The 19,921-nt window shown below is 47.7% G+C and overlaps 1 protein-coding gene across 5 annotated transcripts in view; it reads right to left on the bottom strand.

Moving 5' to 3' along the window:
- Positions 1-19,921, bottom strand: part of KDM2A (lysine demethylase 2A) — a 90,779-nt gene that overhangs the window by 9,066 nt on the left and 61,792 nt on the right. For 4 of the 5 annotated variants that reach the window (XM_048852445.2, XM_048852443.2, XM_048852449.2 and 1 more), the window contains 3 exons: positions 2,599-2,682; positions 407-673; positions 52-183 (listed from right to left, as the gene is read on the bottom strand). In XM_048852445.2, the coding sequence (XP_048708402.1) occupies positions 52-183; positions 407-673; positions 2,599-2,682 (483 nt within the window). Of the gene's footprint in view, positions 1-51; positions 184-406; positions 674-2,598; positions 2,683-4,320; positions 4,705-19,921 lie in introns of those variants that run through there. The other variant, XM_048852450.2, reaches the window with a different exon arrangement.

Below are 19,921 nucleotides of genomic sequence, written 5' to 3'. Positions count from 1 at the left end.
TCCCCATACATGAGTGTGGACCCAGAACCCATGTCCCTGAGCCCACCTCACCTGCAGGCAGCCAGGGTGAACTATCTCGTTGCAGATGCAGCATTCCATGAGCTTTTTCTCAAAGTCCTGCGAATCCTCATTCTGATCCACCTCCCCGCAAAGCGCGCACGTAACCGAGTGAGGCAGCCTGGGCTACAAAGGAAGCCAAGAGTGAAACCAGGGAGACAGACACACCAAAGGAAGTGCCCTCAAGCTTGGGGGATGGCTAGTTCCAGGAGCTCCCTTGTTTTGACCCAAATTCTGCTCTGTCAAATTCAGATTTGGAGTGGAAGGCTCAAGCAAAATTCCCTGCCATCCTTGCCCGCAAGTGGCCAGCCACGGCTCCCCCCCCAACGTAACTTGCCACAGAACTCACCGCTAAGCATTGCCGGAGGACGCAGGACTGCTTCATGCGACCAGGCCCCCCAAACTTCTTCATGTCCCTGCAGTAGTGGCACATGCCGCACTCGCCCTGCATGCAGGCCTTGCATTTACGGCACCGCACCCGCCTCCGTCGTGCTCCTGACACTATCGGAGACACTGTGGGCCTTACAGGTGCTGGGCGTGGGGCTGGCTTCATGGTGTGAGGCTTGGTGATGGGGATGGTGGGCAGGCGCACCTTCGGCCGGGCCTGGAGCTTTAGCTGGCAATAGACGCACAAAGGAGAGGTCAAAGATTGGGAGGTTCATGGCTCACAGCTTTCTGTCATATTCAAGCAGCAGGAGCATCTCAGCAAGCCCATGTCTCGCACCTTTCATTTGGATCTCAAAGGACGGCACAGACTCAGCCCAGTCAGCATTTTCCCCATTTTACAGAGCTGAGAACGAATGTATCCAAGGGAAGGCAGGATTAGATCCCTAGCCACTAGACTGCTACACCCCAGAGTCGGGTGCATATCATGAGCCAAGGAAGGGAAATGACTGTTTGCAGCGCTTATCTTCTTTCCCAACCCATGCCCCAACCTCTTCTTCCAGTCGAGTTAGAGCTGCAAATGGGCCCCTACATCTCACTATGACCTTAGACAGTGGCTCGCTTCCTTCCAGCCTTCCCCTGGTGAGACTTGCTTCCTCTGACCCAGGGCCACTGGCTGGGAAAGTACACCAAATCTGAAACTGTTTATAACCAGCCCAGCTGCTAAGCACCTTTGCAACAGTCTTCTCACACAATTGCAGAAAATTCTCCAACTGCCAGGGCTTTATACCACTGGGAAGCTGGGATCCAAGCTCAGCCTGTTAGGGCTGGTCAGCAGTCTTTTGATTTAGCAAGACTTTTTGGTCCATGCCTGAATACTGACACGCTGCCTCTTGGAGCAGTACAATTCCCAAATTCTCCTCCAAGAGACATCGTATTCTGACATTTCTAAGAGCAACACCCATGGCGAGAGCAGCCAGAACAAGAGGAACAGACTATCAACCCTCACAGAGCTATGGGGCATAAATTAATCCTCAGTTTTGGGGTAAGCTGCAGACCCACCTGGCCAAAAGGCCTCGGTGGGGGGCTTATTGTATCTCCCTTTCTCCAAGTCGAGAGGTAGGAAGGCAGAAAAACTACTTGGCCAACTGCCACCACAGTAATTTCTATCAGAGGGAGCCCATTATCCAGCATGCTCACTCCCTTTTGGGGAACAAATTCTGACTTATGGATGTACAGGCAATTTTTTTTTTTTTTTTTAAAGTATTTAGGTACCTAACTCCCATGTACCTTTTAAAATCTAGGCCTTACTGCTTATTCCTATATATTCGCCGAATAGGTTAGGCAGACATTTCAGCCTATGGGACTTTTCACTAAGTTTTTCCTGTGACTATTCACCACTAGTGGCAAGTGTTTGGACAAATAAATCACATGGCATGACTTCGGCTCCACGACTGGATGGCAAACTATGGATGGAACTGGTGGAGAGTGGTGACTCCCGTTTGCATGTGAATGACTGGTATTCAGACCAACACACTTAGATTCATGGATAGGATGTGAGGGCAGAGTCTGAGGCAGTCACTCTGGATCGCTAGCCAGTTGCCACCTCTGGGAAGCATTCCTTTGCAGGAAGGCAGGAGCATAGCAGGGACTGATCTCCATGAGAGCGGGGAAGCTGCCTGCTTCGCCCTGCTGTGGGCTTGTTAAGAGAGCAGACATTAGATAAAGGCCGTATCTGTGGGAGGACCACACTCTGCTCCAAGACAGCCACTTATGAAAAGTTCACTGGCTTAGAGGTGCTTGTCGGTGAGTGCCAACTCTTGTGCACAGAAGCGCACTTGGGCTTGTGTTTATCTTTCACTTCTGCACTTTGCATTTCACCTGAAGTGGGGAACATAACAGCACCACTTTCTTGAATCCTGCATCTCGCTGCCTTCTCCCATCCACATTCCTGCATTTAAGCAGCTCTGGGAAGGGCTGCTGGGAACATGACTCCCCTCCCCTATGGAGGGTCACTAGGCAGTTAGGTTCCAGGGCTCTGCTCTCCACTTCCACCACTGGAATCTCTCCTCAGAAGAAGCAATAGGGAGGTGAGAAGCCAGATGAAACCAAAACCGCCAGCAGTTGGCTGGGCCATGGTACAGCCCCATCTCTTACCTTGTCTCTCTTGGGCCACTGGATGATAGGGACTCCTGTAAGTGCCAGTTTTGGGTCGCTGTTCGCGTGCTCCTCCAGCAGCAGCTATTGGAGAGTCAGGAAGAGAAAAGGAAGGAGACAAACAGCAGCACAGATACATAAGCAAGGGAACAAGAAACTGCTGCCAGCCTGGATCTGTCCAGATGCCAGGGAGAGAGCATTCCTTTCACATACTGCTGCAGTGCCTGGGGAAGAGATGTCCTCCGCTCCACCCCCAGCAGAGACACCTGTTCATCATTAGCAGAGCTGAGCTGAGCTACACAAGTGATAGTTATCTAGCCGTTTCAGCCCAGCAGTCCCTGGCAGACCATGCTGAGAGGAGTGTGCACTTGTGTGGGGACTAGTTCTTTTGTAGAGGAGCAGAAGCCCAGCCCCTTTTCCAGAGGAGCTGAGTTGCTTCCCTGTAATTTGAACGCTCTAAGCAGCAGACAGAGTGCAGGACAGCCAGCCCCTGCTCTGGTGTAGGAGGCAGTCATCCTCCTACACCAGAGCAGAGGAAGAGGAAGAATTCTCACAAGGAAACCACACAGCCCTGTGCTGGGTGCCAGGTAGCTAGAAGCGTCTTCTCATTCTGCCTTCCAGTTTGGATTTCACAGTAATGAACAGTTCCAAAAGGCGGCAGGGCTTTGAGCCTTCTGGGAACGTTCCCAGGGCTGGCCCTCCTGCCTTTAACTCAAGGACATCCTACAGCCAGGTGTTAGCGACAAGCACCTGCATCCCCTGGAAGGCTCTTGGACTACCAGTGCCAAGCCTGGCCTCTGCTCTCTACCCCACCCACCCACCCAGATTGCCGTTGCAGATGTGCTTTATTTACTTGGCTGTTGCTATGGCTACGTTTTCAGGAGCCTCCTGCTGGCACTCCCATGTGCCAGGCAAGTGCAGTGCTTCCTGCTGCCAGGAGGAAACAGGGCATGGGCTGGGCTCACATCCACCCCAGGGGATGCACGTCCCCCAAAGGGAGCCTCTGCTGGGGAAGGCTGCTTTCCAGTTACTCCCCGCCCTTCTAAGGCGGCTGTGGGCGCGGGCGGAAGTGGCTGCCTCCACTCCCAGAGCAGCATAGCATACTGTCCACAACCAGACTTTCCTCCCTCAGCCAGCCTTCACATGAGCACACACTGAAAGGAAAGGTCAGGGGCACTTAGACACACACACCTCAATGCCTATCAGAGCAGGGAGGGAGAAATGAACACTCCCCCTGCCCCAGGTACTCCAGGAGGTGGGTGGGCTGGCTGGCTGTTCAGGCAAGAACACCCTGCTCTGAGTGGGAGGGGGCACACCGTGATCCAACATCTAACCAAACAAGGTAGTATGGGGCAGGGAACCCTAAACGTGTCCCCTCTGTGCTCATCTCAGGACGGAGAACGCCAACTTCCAGCCTTGAAACACCCCGCCTCGAGGATCGCTAGCACAAGCGGAAAATACTCCCAGAGAGGGAACGGGCGACGGGATTTCCACCCCAGAACGCCCTCCCCCCAAAAAGGTGCAGGGAACCCACGTAAACAAGCCAACCCCAGTCAGAGAAGAGGGGAAAGCCCAAGCCCCAGCAGGGAGCTGTTTCGAGAGGGCAGATCTCATAGAAGGACGCCAATAGCATTGTTCTGCGGAAACGTGGACGGCAACCAAGTGCCCCCCCCGGAGGTTCCCATCTAATCCCCCCCAAGAAAGCTCGCCTCGCTGCCTGACCTTGCGTGCCACGTCCCTCTGGAGCTGCCGAGGCTGTGCGGAATGAAGTTTCCGAGCCCCTTTGTTTCGTTCCGTGCACTACGAGCTGCGGGGCTCTCCCTGGCTCCACTCCTTCCGATTTACAGTGTGTAAATCAGCAAACCCCCCGCTCTTCGGGAGACATGTTCCCAAGAGCCGCCCCCCGAACCCACGCAGCTGCCCCAGCAGAAACTCGCTCCTTTCCAGACCCCGTCCGCAGCTTCCTGTGCCTGCAAGACAATGCTGCTGCGTCACCCACATGCGGCTCCCAGCAATGCTTTGCAGCGGAAGATGGCAGAAGAGAAAGAGCCAGCGAGCGAGACAGCGCGCAGAGGACAGCTCCGTTCTGCTGCAGAGTCAGAGGAGGCTGGGACAAGCGGCTGGCGGCTCGCTGATTGGCAGACAGGGCTGCCCGAAGAGCCCCCCTCCCCTGTCCCCTCCCCTCACCACTGCAATCGGAGAACCCAGGGCCAGACCCCCGAGGGCTTCGGCAGTGTGGCTGACTTTAAAGAGCAACAGAAAAGCGTTAACCCCTTGTGTGCGCTGCGGCTGGCTTGCATTTGTCCTTGTCTTACACGCCCTGGCTAGCCCCTTCCCATTTTCTTAATCAGGCTGTTTTACGGGCTTCCTCTGAACGGACACCCAGGCCCTACACAGCATCTCATTGAGGGGCATGGGGGGACGATTATATTCCTATGAGAAAGGAGGTGGTCAGAGTCCATTGCAGACTACTGAACACAAACTGAGTCTGCAGGCATTGAACCTGGGAACCTGGGGATCTAAAACCATGAACCTCCACTACTTCAGCTAAGAGACCTCATCCGCTAACTTTTAGAGGCAGTTGCAGCCTCGAACCAATTTATATGTCCCCCTCTAGTGGCTACCTCAAAAAGCCATACTGGGTTTACCTGAGTTACACAAGGGGCTTGGCTACACGTACATTTTATAGCGCTCTAAGTTGCTGGCTCAGGGGTGTGAAAAATCCCCCCCCCCGAGCGCAGCAAGTCTGAGTGTTTTAAAGCGCAAGTGTAGACAGGCTCTGAGCTCATCCCCTCCTGGAGGTGGATTATCAGGAGCACTGGGAGAGCTCTCTCCCAGCGCTCGTGTGCGGTCACACTCGCACTTCGAAGTGCTGCTGTGGGAGCACTCCCGCGACAGCGCTTCTAAGTTTCCAGTGTAGCCATGCCCAAGATATCCCAGTGCACCCATCCCGTTCCCATCACTGGTGAATCTCAACATAATACATTGTGGGACAGCTTCAGTTAAAAATGGAGGATGTTATTAAAGTATGAAATATACAAGGAAAATGGTACTAATTAAGGTCTATTAAATTGTGTTATGCTGCCCCCAGTTTCATATATTACATACCACAGAACCTTCACTCTTGTAGAAGCTAGCAGGGAAAGCTTAAAGTCTGGCAGGTGAGCAGGGGACAGCTGAATTTTTTTTGCACCTAAGGGGCATGAGGAGCAGTTTGAGAAGGATGTGGCAGGGATGCACAGATTAGCTGGATGTTTCTGCTAAAATAATCCAGTAGCTAACAAGGCTGTGGTTTGAACTGCCATCCATATGGGGCATCAGCATTAACACCATGGTGAACTGACCCTCTCAGGTCTACTGTTGCAGGCTGTCCACAGACTCAGGAAGACATCTCTGCACGGATAAAGGTTAGAAGCTTCGTATAATAAAAAGCTGAGATGCTAGATCACAATTCTCCAGAAGGCTGCAAATCATGGAGTACATTGGGTGTTTCACCAACCAATCACATGCACCTCCTGTGAAACATGCCCTGCATTCCTGTCCCTCAATGGGAAAGGTTTCTTCATTCCGTCTCATTAGGTAACGATTCTGACATATTCAATACATATGCCTTCTTACTCATCTTGTGCTGCAGGAAGCTACCGCCTCTCATCACACCCTGATATATCAAGGTTGAGAGTTTGGGTGGTTGTCTACTGCACTTTACAGGTGAATAGGGAAGGTTTAACCCTCCCTTTCACAGCAGGAGAGATGAGGAGTGGCTGCTTTTTCAGACCAAACACCTCTTTCAAGCTACAACCTTTGCAGATTTCATTGTAGGTTTCACTCTGCTCTGTGGCATGGGAACAACTTTCCATGTAGCCAGTGACCTCCCCTCTGCTGCAGAGGGTGCCTATTTTATGCTTCTGGGCAGTCTCCAGGACTGAGCAATGGCCAGCTCCCTCCAGCCATGGATCCTCTATGTCCTAAATTTTTCTCCAACCATGGCTATCCTTGCTCCAGTATGATAAAGGGAGGATGTAATGACCAGAAGTCTAGTTTAGCAATTTTGAAAGATGTGGGCTTCAGCAACTGAAGTCCTCGCCACTTCTTGAACAGAGACAGGAGAGAGCAGCTCTAGACACTCAGAACCTAGAGGGAGAATAGTGAGGCAGGAACCTAAATGATCCTGATTTATTGCAGGGGGGAGAAGACTGGGGTACAGGAGAACTATCCTGCTTTGAATGAATGGTGACCACCCTTGCATGGCTGACAGATGGCTGACAGATGGAGTGGACTACAGGCCCCGCAGGCAAGGGGAGGCAGTAGCAGCCCATCATGCAATGAAGGAGGATTTAATTAGTGACTGCAGAGGTAACAGAAAATAGATTGGTGAAGGGACAGAGCAGTTCTGGCCAGCAGTCAGACTCTGCAATGAACGATTAGCTCAGCTACACACTAGCGGCAGCCAGACCAGAGAGGAGATCCTGGATATGGGAACTTCAGATTGTTCACCCTTCAGGGTAGGGAGTCTCTCTGTGTTTGTACTGCACCAAGCTTAATGGGGTCCCAATCCCAGTTGGGCCTCCGGGCACTACCAAAATATAAACATTTACTACTGCAATTACTAAGAGGTCCAGACTTGGGCTTATGAACCATCTAAGTCCAATGAGCAGGTAGTAGATATAACAATTTCTCTGATGGCCCACTGAACAGCTACGCTACTAAGAAACCAGGTCCCCACTAAGACTTTGGGGAGCATTATGTGTGGGAAGACGGAGGGACAAGGGTGATTGGAAAAAATGGGTGTGTGTGAAGTAGGTTTTAAGATCATAAAGCAGGTGGAGGGAGGGGAGGGAACCTCATTTATTATTGAGACCAGATGAGGCATAAACTAATGGCTGCCCTGTTAAAATCTCTCAATTGCCAGCTTAGGTTATGTACCTCAAGAGGAACCAGATATTAGCTATGCACCAGTAAGATGCCCAAGGCTTTGCATGATGGTCAGGAGGTAAGAGTGCTGCTGGATAAAGGGAGTTCTGAGAAGTTTGTTCTTTGCAAGAGATCTGGACCAAGCTACCATGCTCAGGTTGTATGTATGAGGACTGAGGGATCTATGCAGCTCCTGAAGTACACATCACTGTTTTATGATGCAAGTTAAAGTAGGAACACTCCCTTCCAATAGGGTATGAGGACAAGGTTTTCCAGTTCTCATAGGCCTTCTTAGTGAAACCATTACCGCTTGCATAGTGATTCAATCACAGGACAAGAAAGGAAAGACCTGGAATCACACCAAGAGGTTTGCTGAGAAGCCAGGAAAAGCTAAAAAACAAAGCCTTGGAGAAAAAGGGTAGAGCACAATGAGGCGAGGTTAAGAGAAAGATGAAGCTGGATGTGGTACAACCCTCTCAGTATTGGTGTTCTACAGTCAGACCTCACTCTTCAGCCTCTATACTCCCAAGTGGTGTAGAAGTCAGGGGTATATCAGTGAAGGTATAAACTATGTCTCAGTATGGGACCACAGATAAGTATGTATCAGAGTGGCCCATAAAAGGAAGAAGCCAGTAATCCCTAAAGCTTGTAGAGGAACGGTCCTAATGGTTTGACACAATTCCATAGGCAGGACCCCCTGCACCAACAAAAAGAAACCTAGGACAGGACAGCACTGAGATTTTATTGGCCTGATTTGTATCAACAAGTAGAGGAATGGATTCAAACCTGGCCTGAAATTCCAGAAAGTTGCCTTCACTAAGAAAAAAAAGTGATTACACATCTTGTGACATTTCCACTTGTAGGAGGTGCCACTTTCCTCACAAAATGATGGATGCTGCAAGACCCCTAGAATGCAGTTATTTGGATAACCAGTATCTAGTGGCTGTTAATGACTACGTACCCAGAAGCCTTTCCCAAAGAAGATATTAAACAGCCGGCAGGTGGTGAGTGCATTTGTTCAATTGTTATCCAGGACACACCGCAAACACCAGAAATGTCATGTCCAGGGTTATGCAGCCACTGTACAGACAATTGGAAATAAAAATGTTTAAAGTGTGAATTGGGAGTGCTTTGTTCCAGGTGAGCCCTGAGTGGGCCTGACTGTTATAAAAAGCCAGTCAGTCGCGAACCAGCAGAGCGGCTAACAGTGGGAGTTTGCCTGGGGAGAGCCCACTGAGGCTTTCATCTTGCAGGCTTCTCTGAGTAGTTACTACAGCACCTGTGGAAGCTCTTAGAAGGAAGGTAATATGGATGGTGAGCATTCAGCTGTTCTCTGCACAGGATGTGCCATGTTTGTCTTTCTTCCACAGGACAGAAGCGACTGTCTGTATAAAGTACAAGCTGGTCTCCATATTGGAAGAGAAGGTTCAAGGTCTGGAGAAACAAGTATCAACCCTGCGTTGCACAAGGGAAACTGAAGATTTCCTTTACAGATGTCAGGATATGCTTCTATGGGCACAACATTCTGAAGATTCAGAGCAGGCTGCGCAGCAGGGACAGAAGGGTGAAGAAATTTGGCAGCATGTGACCTCCAGAAGAAGAAAGGGGAGCGTCCATATACCAGAAACGCAGATACAGGTAAACAACCGTTTTCATGTTCTCTCCACAGGTACTAATGCGGAGAGTTGACTAGATGATACCTCTGAGGGAAGGGAACAGAAGGAGACTCCGCCGATTGGAAGGCATGAGATGCACTGTCCTAGGGATGGAGGTTCCACGACTGCCGCTCCCAAGAGGCGGCGGCGGGTGGTGGTAGTCAGGGACTCCCTCCCCGGGGGGATTGAATCATCTATCTGCCGCCCTGACCGGGAAAACCGAGAAGTCTGCTGCTTGCCAGGAGCTAGGATTCACGATGTGAAGGAGAGACTGCTGAAACTCATCAACCCTCGCATCGCTATCCCTTCCTGCTTCTCCACGTGGACAACAATGATACTGCCAAGAATGACCTTGAGTGGATCATTGCAGACCACGTGGCCCTGGGAAGAAGGATAAAGGAGTTTGCGGCACAAGTGGTGTTCTCATCCATCCTCCCTGTGGAAGGAAAAGGCCGGGGTAGAGACTGTCGAATCACGGAAGTCAACAAATGGCTATGCAGGTGGTGTCGGAGAGAAGGCTTTGGATTCTTTGACCATGGGATGATGTTCCAAAGAGGAGGAGTGCTAGGCAGAGACGGCCTCCATCTAACGAAGAAAGGGAAGAGCATCTTCGCAAGCAGGCTGGCTAACCTAGTGAGGAGGGCTTTAAACTAGGTTCACTGGGGGAAGGAGACCAAAGCCCTGAGGTAAGTGGGGAAGTAGGATACAGGGAGGAAGCATGAGAGCGCAAGAGGAGAGGGTTCCTGCCTCATAGTTTGTACCTCATCCTGAGAAAGCAGGATGATCAGCAAGTGCCTATACACAAATGCAAGAAGCCTGGGAAACAAGCAGGGAGAACTGGAAGTCCTGGCACAGTCAAGGAATTATGATGTGGTTGGAATAACAGAGACTTGGTGGGATAACTCACATGATTGGAGTACTGTCATGGATGGATATAAATTGTTCAGGAAGAACAGGCAGGGCAGAAAAGGTGGGGGAGTTGCACCGTAAGTAAGAGTGCAGTATGACTGCTCAGAGCTCCGGTATGAAACTGCAGAAAAATCTGAGAGTCTCTGGATTAAAGTTTAGAAGTGTGAGCAACAAGGGTGATGACTGACTGGCTAAGCAGCAGGTCTTCAGAAAAGGACCTGGAGATTACAGTGGACTAGAATCTGGATATGAGTCAGCAGTGTGCCCTTGTTGTCAAGAAGCCATACGGCATATTGGGCTGTATAAGTAGGAGCATTGCCAACAGATCGAGGGAAGTGATTATTCCCATCTATTTGGCATTGGTGAGGCCACACCTGGAGTATTGTGTCCAGTTTTGGTCCCCCCACTACAGAAGGGATGTGGGAAAAATTGGAGAGTCCAGCAGAAGGCAACAAAAATTATTAGGGGACTGGAACACATGACTTATGAGGAGAGGCTGAGGGAACTGGGATTGTTTAGTCTGCAGAAGAGAAGAATGAGGGGGGATTTGATAGCTGCTTTCAACTACCTGTGTCAAATATAAAGGGAAGGGTAAACACCTTTAAAATCCCTCCTGGCCAGAGGAAAAACCCTTTCACCTGTAAAAGGTTAAGAAGCTAGGATAACCTCACTGGCAGCTGACCAAAATGACCAATGAGGACACAAGGTACTTTCAAAGCTGGAGAGGGGGGGGGAGAAACAAAGGTTCTCCCTGTCTGTGTGATGTTTTTGCCAGGGACAGAACAGGAATGGAGTCTTAGAACTTAGTAAGTAATCTAGCTAGATATGTGTTAGATTCGGTTTTGTTTAAATGGCTGATAAGCTGTGCTGAATGGAATGTATATTCCTGTTTGTGTGTCTTTTTGTAACTTAAGGTTTTGCATAGAGGGATTTCTCTGTGTTTTGAATCTGATTACCCTGTAAGGTATTTACCATCCTGATTTTACAGAGGTGATTGTTTTACTTTTTCTTCAATTAAAATTCTTCTTCTAAGAACCTGATTGTTTTTTCATTGTTCTTAAGATCCAAGGATTTGGGTCTGTGTTCATCTATGCAAATTGGTGAGGATTTTTATCAAGCCTTCCCTAGGAAAGGGGGTGTGGGGTTTGGGGAGGATTTTTGGGGGAAAGAAGTTTCCAAGTGGGCTCTTTCCCTGTTATATATTTGTTAGACGCTAGGTGGTGGCAGCAATAAAGTCCAAGGGCAAAAGGTAAAATAGTTTGTACCTTGGGGAAGTTTTAACCTAAGCTGGTAAAAATAAGCTTGGGGGTTTTTCATGCAGGTCCCCAAATCTGTACTCTAGAGTTCAGAGTGGGGAAGGAACCTTGACAACCTGAAAGGGGGTTCCAAAGAGGATGGATCTAGACTGTTCTCAGTGGTACCAGATGACAGAACAAGGAGTAATTGTCTCAAGTTGCAGTGGGGGAGGTTTTGGTTGGATATTAGGAAAAAAACTTTCACAAGGAGGGTGGTGAAGCACTGGAATGGGTTCCCTAGGGAGGTGATGGAATCTCCATCCTTAGAGGTTTTTAAGGCCCAGCTTGACAAAGCCTTGGCTGGGATGATTTAGTTGGTGCTGGTCCTGCTTTGAGCAGCGGGTTGGACTAGATGACCTCCTGAGGTCCCTTCCAACCCTGATATTCTATGATTCTATGAAATGCGTTCATTGGTTGACAGCCCTAGAGAAAGGTTTAAAAAAATGCAGTGGGAATCTGTAAATGCTACATAGGCAGTTTGGGATAGGTGACTGCTCATGTGCAAATACCTCAGGTATCTATAGCTTTTACTTTGTTCTATTCTGTCTGACAGATGTGAGGACTGCTACACATTCTTAAAGAAACCTGGGAACTGTAGCTAAGCCTGGAAAGTAAAGCAAGTCAAGACCTTCAGGTGAGAGACGGACTCTTCCAAATGAGCAAGCTGGCACAAGAACATTTTAAGGAAGCCCCCACTTCCAGCGTAATGAGGAAGCAAAACCTACTAATACCAGGACAAAAGGTTTTATTTATTAGTGTTGCAACCAGGGCTGGCCTTACCATGAAGCGAACTCAGGTGGCTGCCTCAGGTGCCAGACTGGGCGGGGGTAGGGGACGGAGGGCAGCTCCACTAGGACCCAGAGCGTAGAAAATTGTGTCTGCTGCTGGTGCATGTGTATTCTTTCTGCTCTAGATGCACAGAGATGGAGGAGTGCTGTGCTGGAGGAAGGAGGGCACAAGAGACATAACAGGCAGGCAGGCGAAAAGGTGAGAGGGAACAGAAAGTAGCAGGAGCTGCAGGGAGAGAGAGGAGGAGAAGGAGCCTCTTATGTACCTCTCTAGCACCCCAAGGAGCCTGGACTGATTAACACCACCTTCTCAGGGACCTTCCAGTTTCACGCTGCTTCCCTGAACCCACTTAAGGAGAACAGGCAGTCAACTGAAGTAGTACGAGCCAGGTAGGCCCTTAAAACACTGATATCTTTCCTCACTCAGGCCCTGCTACCAGCTTGCTTTATTTGTTCCCTTCAATTGAGTGTTGAGAGCCACTATAGCTGGCACAGAACAGCAGTCATGAGTGAAAGAAGAAAACGCCCCTCTGGGACAGCATTCGAAAAAAAAGCAAAAGGAAGCTTTTCTATCTAAGCAGGAAGGAGCTCTCCTGAGATACATAAACACAAATGTTCACGGTGAGCCTTCCGGCCCCAGTGAGGATGTGAGTGGTGAGGAGATGCCTGATCTTCCAGATAGAGTGCAGGTGACCTGGCAGCTATTGCAGCATCCATATCGCCATCTCAAATGGATGTAACCATTCACATTCCTGAAGAAAAGCACAGATCAGAGAAGAGTGTGGTGGAGGCGCAAGAAACAGCTGCTGCTGAGTTTAGCTCCTTAAGCCTAGATGATCCAGGACCGTGGACCCACTTGAGCAGTAGCCTGAGGGACTTCCTTGTACTGCATGGGCCACAGCAAGTGAAAAACTTCATGTTCCCCAAAGACAATGAAAATAGAAGTTTTTATCCCAACATATTACTGGCGTGAAATCTCCAATGGTGACAAAGTGGAGGGGCCATGGCTTATGTACTCAAAACCCCAGAATGCTGCATACTGTTATTGTTACAAACTCTTCCAGTCTAATGTTCCAGCCACATTGGGTTCTACAGGAACACAGGATTGGAAAAATCTGGCTAGAAATCTGGCATGCCATGAGAAGGCAGCAAATCACTAGAGAGCATTCCATAGGTGGAAAGAGCTTGAGATGAGACTAAGGTTAAAGGCCACCACAGATGATCAGCATCAAGAGAAGATTGCATCAGCGTCTCTTTACTGGCAAAATGCTCTGAAAAGGCTCATTGCCATTGTGAGAATGCTTGCTATCAAAAACCTAACACTGTGTGGCACTTCAGATCAGCTGTATGTGTCAAACAATGGAAACTTCCTTAAAACTGTGGAGCTGATGGCCAAGTTTGATGCTGTACTCCAGGAGCATCTAAGAAGAGTCACCACCCAAGAAATGTACACACACCACTACCTTGGAAAAACAATTCAAAATGAGACCATACAGTTACTGGCAACAAAAATCAAACAGAAGATTGTGGCAGATCTGAAGATGGCAAAATATTACTGTTATTCTGGACTGCATACCTGACATCAGCCATACGGAACAAATTACTTTAATGGTGCATTTTGTAACAGAACCCAGTGAAAATGTCCCTGCAGTGGTGACTGTCAGAGAGCATTCTCTAGAATTTATAGACATTGATACTACAGGAGCTGGTATGACAAATGTGCTTCTTAAAAAGCTGGAAGATACGGGAATTGCGATAGCTGACATGAGAAGTCATGGCTACGATAATGGTGCCAACATGAGAGGAAAGAACATAGGAGTGCAGACGCAGATCCAAGAGTTAAACCCTTGAGCATTTTTTGTCCCATGCAGTTCTCATTCATTGAACTTGGTGGTCAGTGGGGCTTCTATTGAGGCTGCTGAATTTTTTAAATGTAATTCAAAGCATATATGTATTTTCCTCTGAATCAACTCATCGATGGCAAATTTTGAAGCAACATCTGGGAACATCCTCTCTGATACTGAAACCACTGAATGCCACATGATGGGAAATGTTAGGATATAGATATTCAGGCCTGTCTGTAAAGGCCTATACTCTAAGAATTTAGGTGTATTCTTATCACTTAGATAGTTATAGAGGTACGAGAGAATCAAAATCACTGACTGTATAAGGCCTTTTCTCACTGACAGTCTGAGGCCCTTTTCTTAGGCTAAGGCCTTTGGCTAAGCAGCAGAGGCAGCCATAAGCTGGGAAGCAAGCGGTCACATCCTTACTTTCCCAACTAGTCACACCGAAATAAGGCAATCTGGAGCTGTTAGAAAGGTGATCTGATCTATCAACTCCAGAGAAAGGGAAGTGTCTAGAAAATGTAAAAGGAAACTTCGTTTGATAGCATCCTGTCTCACAAGAACTCACTAATCAATAGCTGGGATGTGAAATCCTCACTTCTGTATTGTTTTGTCATTATAGTTCCCACTTTGCTATTGTTTATTTGCATGGTCTCTGTCTGGTTCTGTGATTGTTTCTATCTGCTGTATAATTAATTTTTCTGGGTGTAAACTAATTAAGGTGATGGGATATAATTGGTTAAATAATCATGTTACAATATGTGAGGATTGGTTAGTTAAATTTCAGTAAAATGATTGGTTAAGGTATAGCTAAGCAGAACTCAGGTTTTACTATACAGTCTGCAGTCAATCAGGAAGAGTGTGTGTGTGGGGGGGAATGGGAACAGGGAATGGGGTTAGGGAAATTGGAATCATGTTTTGCTAAGGGGGGGGGGGGATTGGAACAGGGACACAGCTAAGGCTCTGTGGTGTCAGAGCTAGGAAGGTGGACACTAAGGAAGGAAACTAGAATCATGCTTGCTGGAAGTTCACCCCAAAGAACATTGAATTGTTTGCACCTTTGGACTTTGGGTATTGTTGCTCTCTCTTCATGTGAGAAGGACCAGGGAAGTAAGTGGGTGAAGGAATAGGCCCCTAACAGGAAAGTCGAGTGGAGGCGATAAAGCCTATCAAACACCAAATTGGGAAGGTAGATGATGCCACAGTTGCCATTATGGAGGCTAATGCTATGACAGGAACTGTTTGTGGGAGAACAGTGGCAGAGGGAAATGGAATCACCAGAAACATACATAACTTCAAATTTCTGTGTGGCTTAGTGTTGTGGCACGACATACTGTTTGAAATAAATGTCATAAGCAAGAGACTCCAAGGTGTTGACCTTGATATATCTGGAGCAATGGAACAACTGGACAAAGCAAAGTCATATCTACAGTCTTACCGGTCAGATGAGGGATTTCAAAACATTCTGAAGAGTGCACAGAAGTTGGCAGAGGAACTTCACACTGAAGCTATTTTCCCCACCCATTCAAGAATACAGGAGTCACCGAAGAAGACTACATTTTGATTATGAGGTATGGGATAATCCTATAAGAGACCCCAAACAACAATTCAAAGTTGAATTCTTTAACCAGGTGCTAGATTGTGCAATACAGTCAGTTGAAGAACGTTTCATGTAGCTCAAGGAACACAGCAGTATATTTGGGATGTTGTATGATATTTCAAAACTCCTCACTATACCTGAAGACGACCTACACCAGCAATGCAGGGCACTAGAGACCGTGTTGACACATGAGGACATGTGCGATATTGATGCGAGTGATTTGGGTGATGAACTGAAAGCCCTTTCAAGGTACATTTCAGCAGGATCAACTCCAAAGAATATTCTGAAATATGTGCGCACAAATAAGATGAACACCCTCTTTCTAAATGCTTTTGTTGCTCTGCGCATACTTCTAACACTTCCTGTAACAATTGCCAGTGGAGAACACAGCTTCTCCAAGCTGAAGTTAATAAAAACACATCTACGCTCCACAATGACACAGGAGAGGCTGGTCGGCCTTGCAACCATCTCAGTAGAGCATGAGCTGGCCCAGACTATGGACCTTCAGGAAGCAGTTCAATCTTTACAACCAAGGCGGCACGGAAAGCACCACTTTGATTATTCAAACAGATAAAAATGCCAGTGTTTACTATGCAGACAAGAAAAGTTAACTTTCAAACGCCTGAAAGCAAATGTAAGCATTACTTAAAATTTTTGAACAAGGCATTTTAAGTTATTAGTTCTCCTTTATTGGGGTAGGTAGCAGAGCAGTACCATGAGAGGAGTAGAACAGGAAAAAGGCAGAATTGAGACCTTTCAAAGTTTTGGCCCAAGCGATGGGACATGGGGACATCATTTGAGCTCCCCGCCTCAGGTGCCAAAATGTTGTGGGCTGCCCCTAGTTGCCACAGAGTAAGTTACTTGAAGGGTGGGAAGAACAATATGCAAGTTTGAAGAAAGCAAGGCTGTTATCAGGCAGCTATCCCAGACAAATGCCAAGTGTGGTGAGAACAGATCTTAACTTTTTGTGAGCAGAGCAATGAGCCAGACAAGGGTGGAGGATGGAGAAGATGTAAGATCTAGACAGGCTAGGGTTACACCAGGAAGAACCTAATTTGAAACACATCTCACAGAACAAAGAACTGCAAGGGAAGACTAAGCACTACTAGCAGAAAGACCAGTCAGAACAACATATCACCACTGTAAGACTCCACTTAGATAAAGCAATAGTATCACTGTATTTCTGAAAAGATGGCTGCAGTTCTGCAGGAAGAAATACAAACCATGCTGAATATGGGAGTTACTGAACCAACCAATAGCGAACAGGTAAGACTCACAGTACTGGTACCAGAGAAATGGGAAGGTATTCAGGGGTATTCAGGCCCCTTAATGAATGAGGGAGGCAACCTAGTGACAGAGGATGTGGAAAAAGCTAATGTACTCAATGCTTTTTTTGCCTCTGTCTTCACTAACAAGGTCAGCTCCCAGACTGCTGCACTGGGCATCACAACATGGGGAATAGATGGCCAGCCCTCTGTGGAGAAAGAGGTGGTTAGGGACTATTTAGAAAAGCTGGACGTGCACAAGTCCATGGGGCCGGACGAGTTGCATCCGAGAGTGCTAAAGGAAATGGCGGCTGTGATTGCAGAGCTATTGGCCATTATCTTTGAAAACTCGTGGCGAACAGGGGAAGTCCCGGATGACTGGAAAAAGGCTAATGTAGTGCCAATCTTTAAAAAAGGGAAGAAGGAGGATCCTGGGAACTACAGGCCAGTCAGCCTCACCTCAGTCCCCGGAAAAATCATGGAGCAGGTCCTCAAAGAATCAATCCTGAAGCACTTACATGAGAGGAAAGTGATCAGGAACAGTCAGCATGGATTCACCAAGGGAAGGTCATGCCTGACTAATCTAATCGCCTTCTATGATGAGATTACTGGTTCTGTGGATGAAGGGAAAGCAGTGGATGTATTGTATCTTGACTTTAGCAAAGCTTTTGACACGGTCTCCCACAGTATTCTTGTCAGCAAGTTAAAGTAGTACGGGCTGGATGAATGCACTATAAGGTGGGTAGAAAGTTGGCTAGATTGTCGGGCTCAACGGGTAGTGATCAATGGCTCCATGTCTAGTTGGCAGCCGATGTCAAGTGGAGTGCCCCAGGTCCTGGGGCCGGTTTTGTTCAATATCTTCATAAATGATCTGGAGGATGGTGTGGATTGCACTCTCAGCAAATTTGCGGATGATACTAAACTGGGAGGAGTGGTAGATGCGCTGGAGGGCAGGGATAGGATACAGAGGGACCTAGACAAATTGGAGGATTTTTTAAAGTTTTTAAGGTCAGGCTTGACAAAGCCCTGGCTGGGATGATTTAATTGGGGATGGGTCCTGCTTTTGAGCAGGGGGTTGGACTAGATGATCTCCTGAGGTCCCTTCCAACCCTGATATTGTATGATTCTATCATGGAGGAAAAAACAGCTCAGATGAATATTGTTAAATCAAAATAACAAACTAATAAACTTTAAAGTCAGCTTTCCCTTAGATGCACTTAAAATCTACAAGGTAAATCATCTTTTAATCTTAAACGAGTAAATTTTTACCAAAAGCTTGAGACTTGAATAAAGTTAAAGGGACCATTTTTAACAAATTATAATTAAATCTTTTGATCAATTTGGTAGAATCCTCAACATTAAATCTTCACTCTCAGATTATGTGCTGAGAACTTGGACGAGATACGCTCCATTCTTTATTGAAAACGAAGCAGTTTTACCTTATGTAGCAAAATTGAACCAAACCTTAACTTTGGAGCTGCTGTCGATGCCTCCATAATTCAATACATGGCATAAAGGATGAATGAGACTTGGATAACTGTGTTTAATGTGCAAATATTGGAATCATAGAATCATAGAATATCAGGGTTGGAAGGGACCTCAGGAGGTCATCTAGTCCAACCCCCTGCTCAAAAGCAGGACCCATCCCCAATTAAATCATCCCAGCTAGGGCTTTCTCAAGCCTGACCTTAAAAACTTCTAAGGAAGGAGATTCCACCACCTCCCTAGGCAACGCATTCCAGTGTTTCACCACCCTCCTAGTGAAAAGGTTTTTCCTAATATCCAACCTAAACCTCCCCCACTGCAACTTGAGACCATTACTCCTTGTCCTGTCCTCTTCTGCCACTGAGAATAGTCTAGAACCATCCTCTCTGGAACCACCTCCCAGGTAGTTGAAAGCAGCTATCAAATCCCCCCTCATTCTTCTCTTCCGCAGACTAAACAATCCCAGTTCCCTCAGCCTCTCCTCATAAGTCATGTGTTCCAGACCCCTAATCATTTTTGTTGCCCTTCGCTGGACTCTTTCCAATTTATCCACATCCTTCTTGTAGTGTGAGGCCCAAAACTGGACACAGTACTCCAGATGAGGCCTCACCAATGTCGAATAGAGGGGGACGATCACGTCCCTCGATCTGCTCGCTATGCCCCTACTTATACATCCCAAAATGCCATTGGCCTTCTTGGCAACAAGGGCACACTGCTGACTCATATCCAGCTTCTCGTCCACTGTCACCCCTAGGTCCTTTTCCGCAGAACTGCTGCCTAGCCATTCAGTCCCTAGTCTGTAGCTGTGCATTGGGTTCTTCCATCCTAAGTGGAGGACCCTGCACTTATCCTTATTGAACCTCATCAGATTTCTTTTGGCCCAATCCTCCAATTTGTCTAGGTCCCTCTGTATCCTATCCCTGCCCTCCAGCGTATCTACCGCTCCTCCCAGTTTAGTATCATCCGCAAATTTGCTGAGAGTGCAATCCACACCATCCTCCAGATCATTTATGAAGATATTGAACAAAACCGGCCCCAGGACCGACCCCTGGGGCACTCCACTTGATACCGGCTGCCAACTAGACATGGAGCCATTGATCACTACCCGTTGAGCCCGACAATCTAGCCAACTTTCTACCCACCTTATAGTGCATTCATCCAGCCTATACTACTTTAACTTGCTGACAAGAATACTGTGGGAGACCGTGTCAAAAGCTTTGCTAAAGTCAAGATACAATACATCCACTGCTTTCCCTTCATCCACAGAACCAGTAATCTCATCATAGAAGGCGATTAGATTAGTCAGGCATGACCTTCCCTTGGTGAATCCATGCTGACTGTTCCTGATCACTTTCCTCTCATGTAAGTGCTTCAGGATTGATTCTTTGAGGACCTGCTCCATGATTTTTCCGGGGACTGAGGTGAGGCTGACTGGCCTGTAGTTCCCAGGATCCTCCTTCTTCCCTTTTTTAAAGATTGGCACTACATTAGCCTTTTTCCAGTCATCCGGGACTTCCCCCGTTCGCCACGAGTTTTCAAAGATAATGGCCAATGGCTCTGCAATCACA

The sequence above is a fragment of the Caretta caretta genome, chromosome 6, assembly GCF_965140235.1.
Source record: "Caretta caretta isolate rCarCar2 chromosome 6, rCarCar1.hap1, whole genome shotgun sequence".
NCBI lineage: Eukaryota > Metazoa > Chordata > Testudines > Cheloniidae > Caretta > Caretta caretta.
This window is presented reverse-complemented; position numbering and strand designations above follow the sequence as displayed.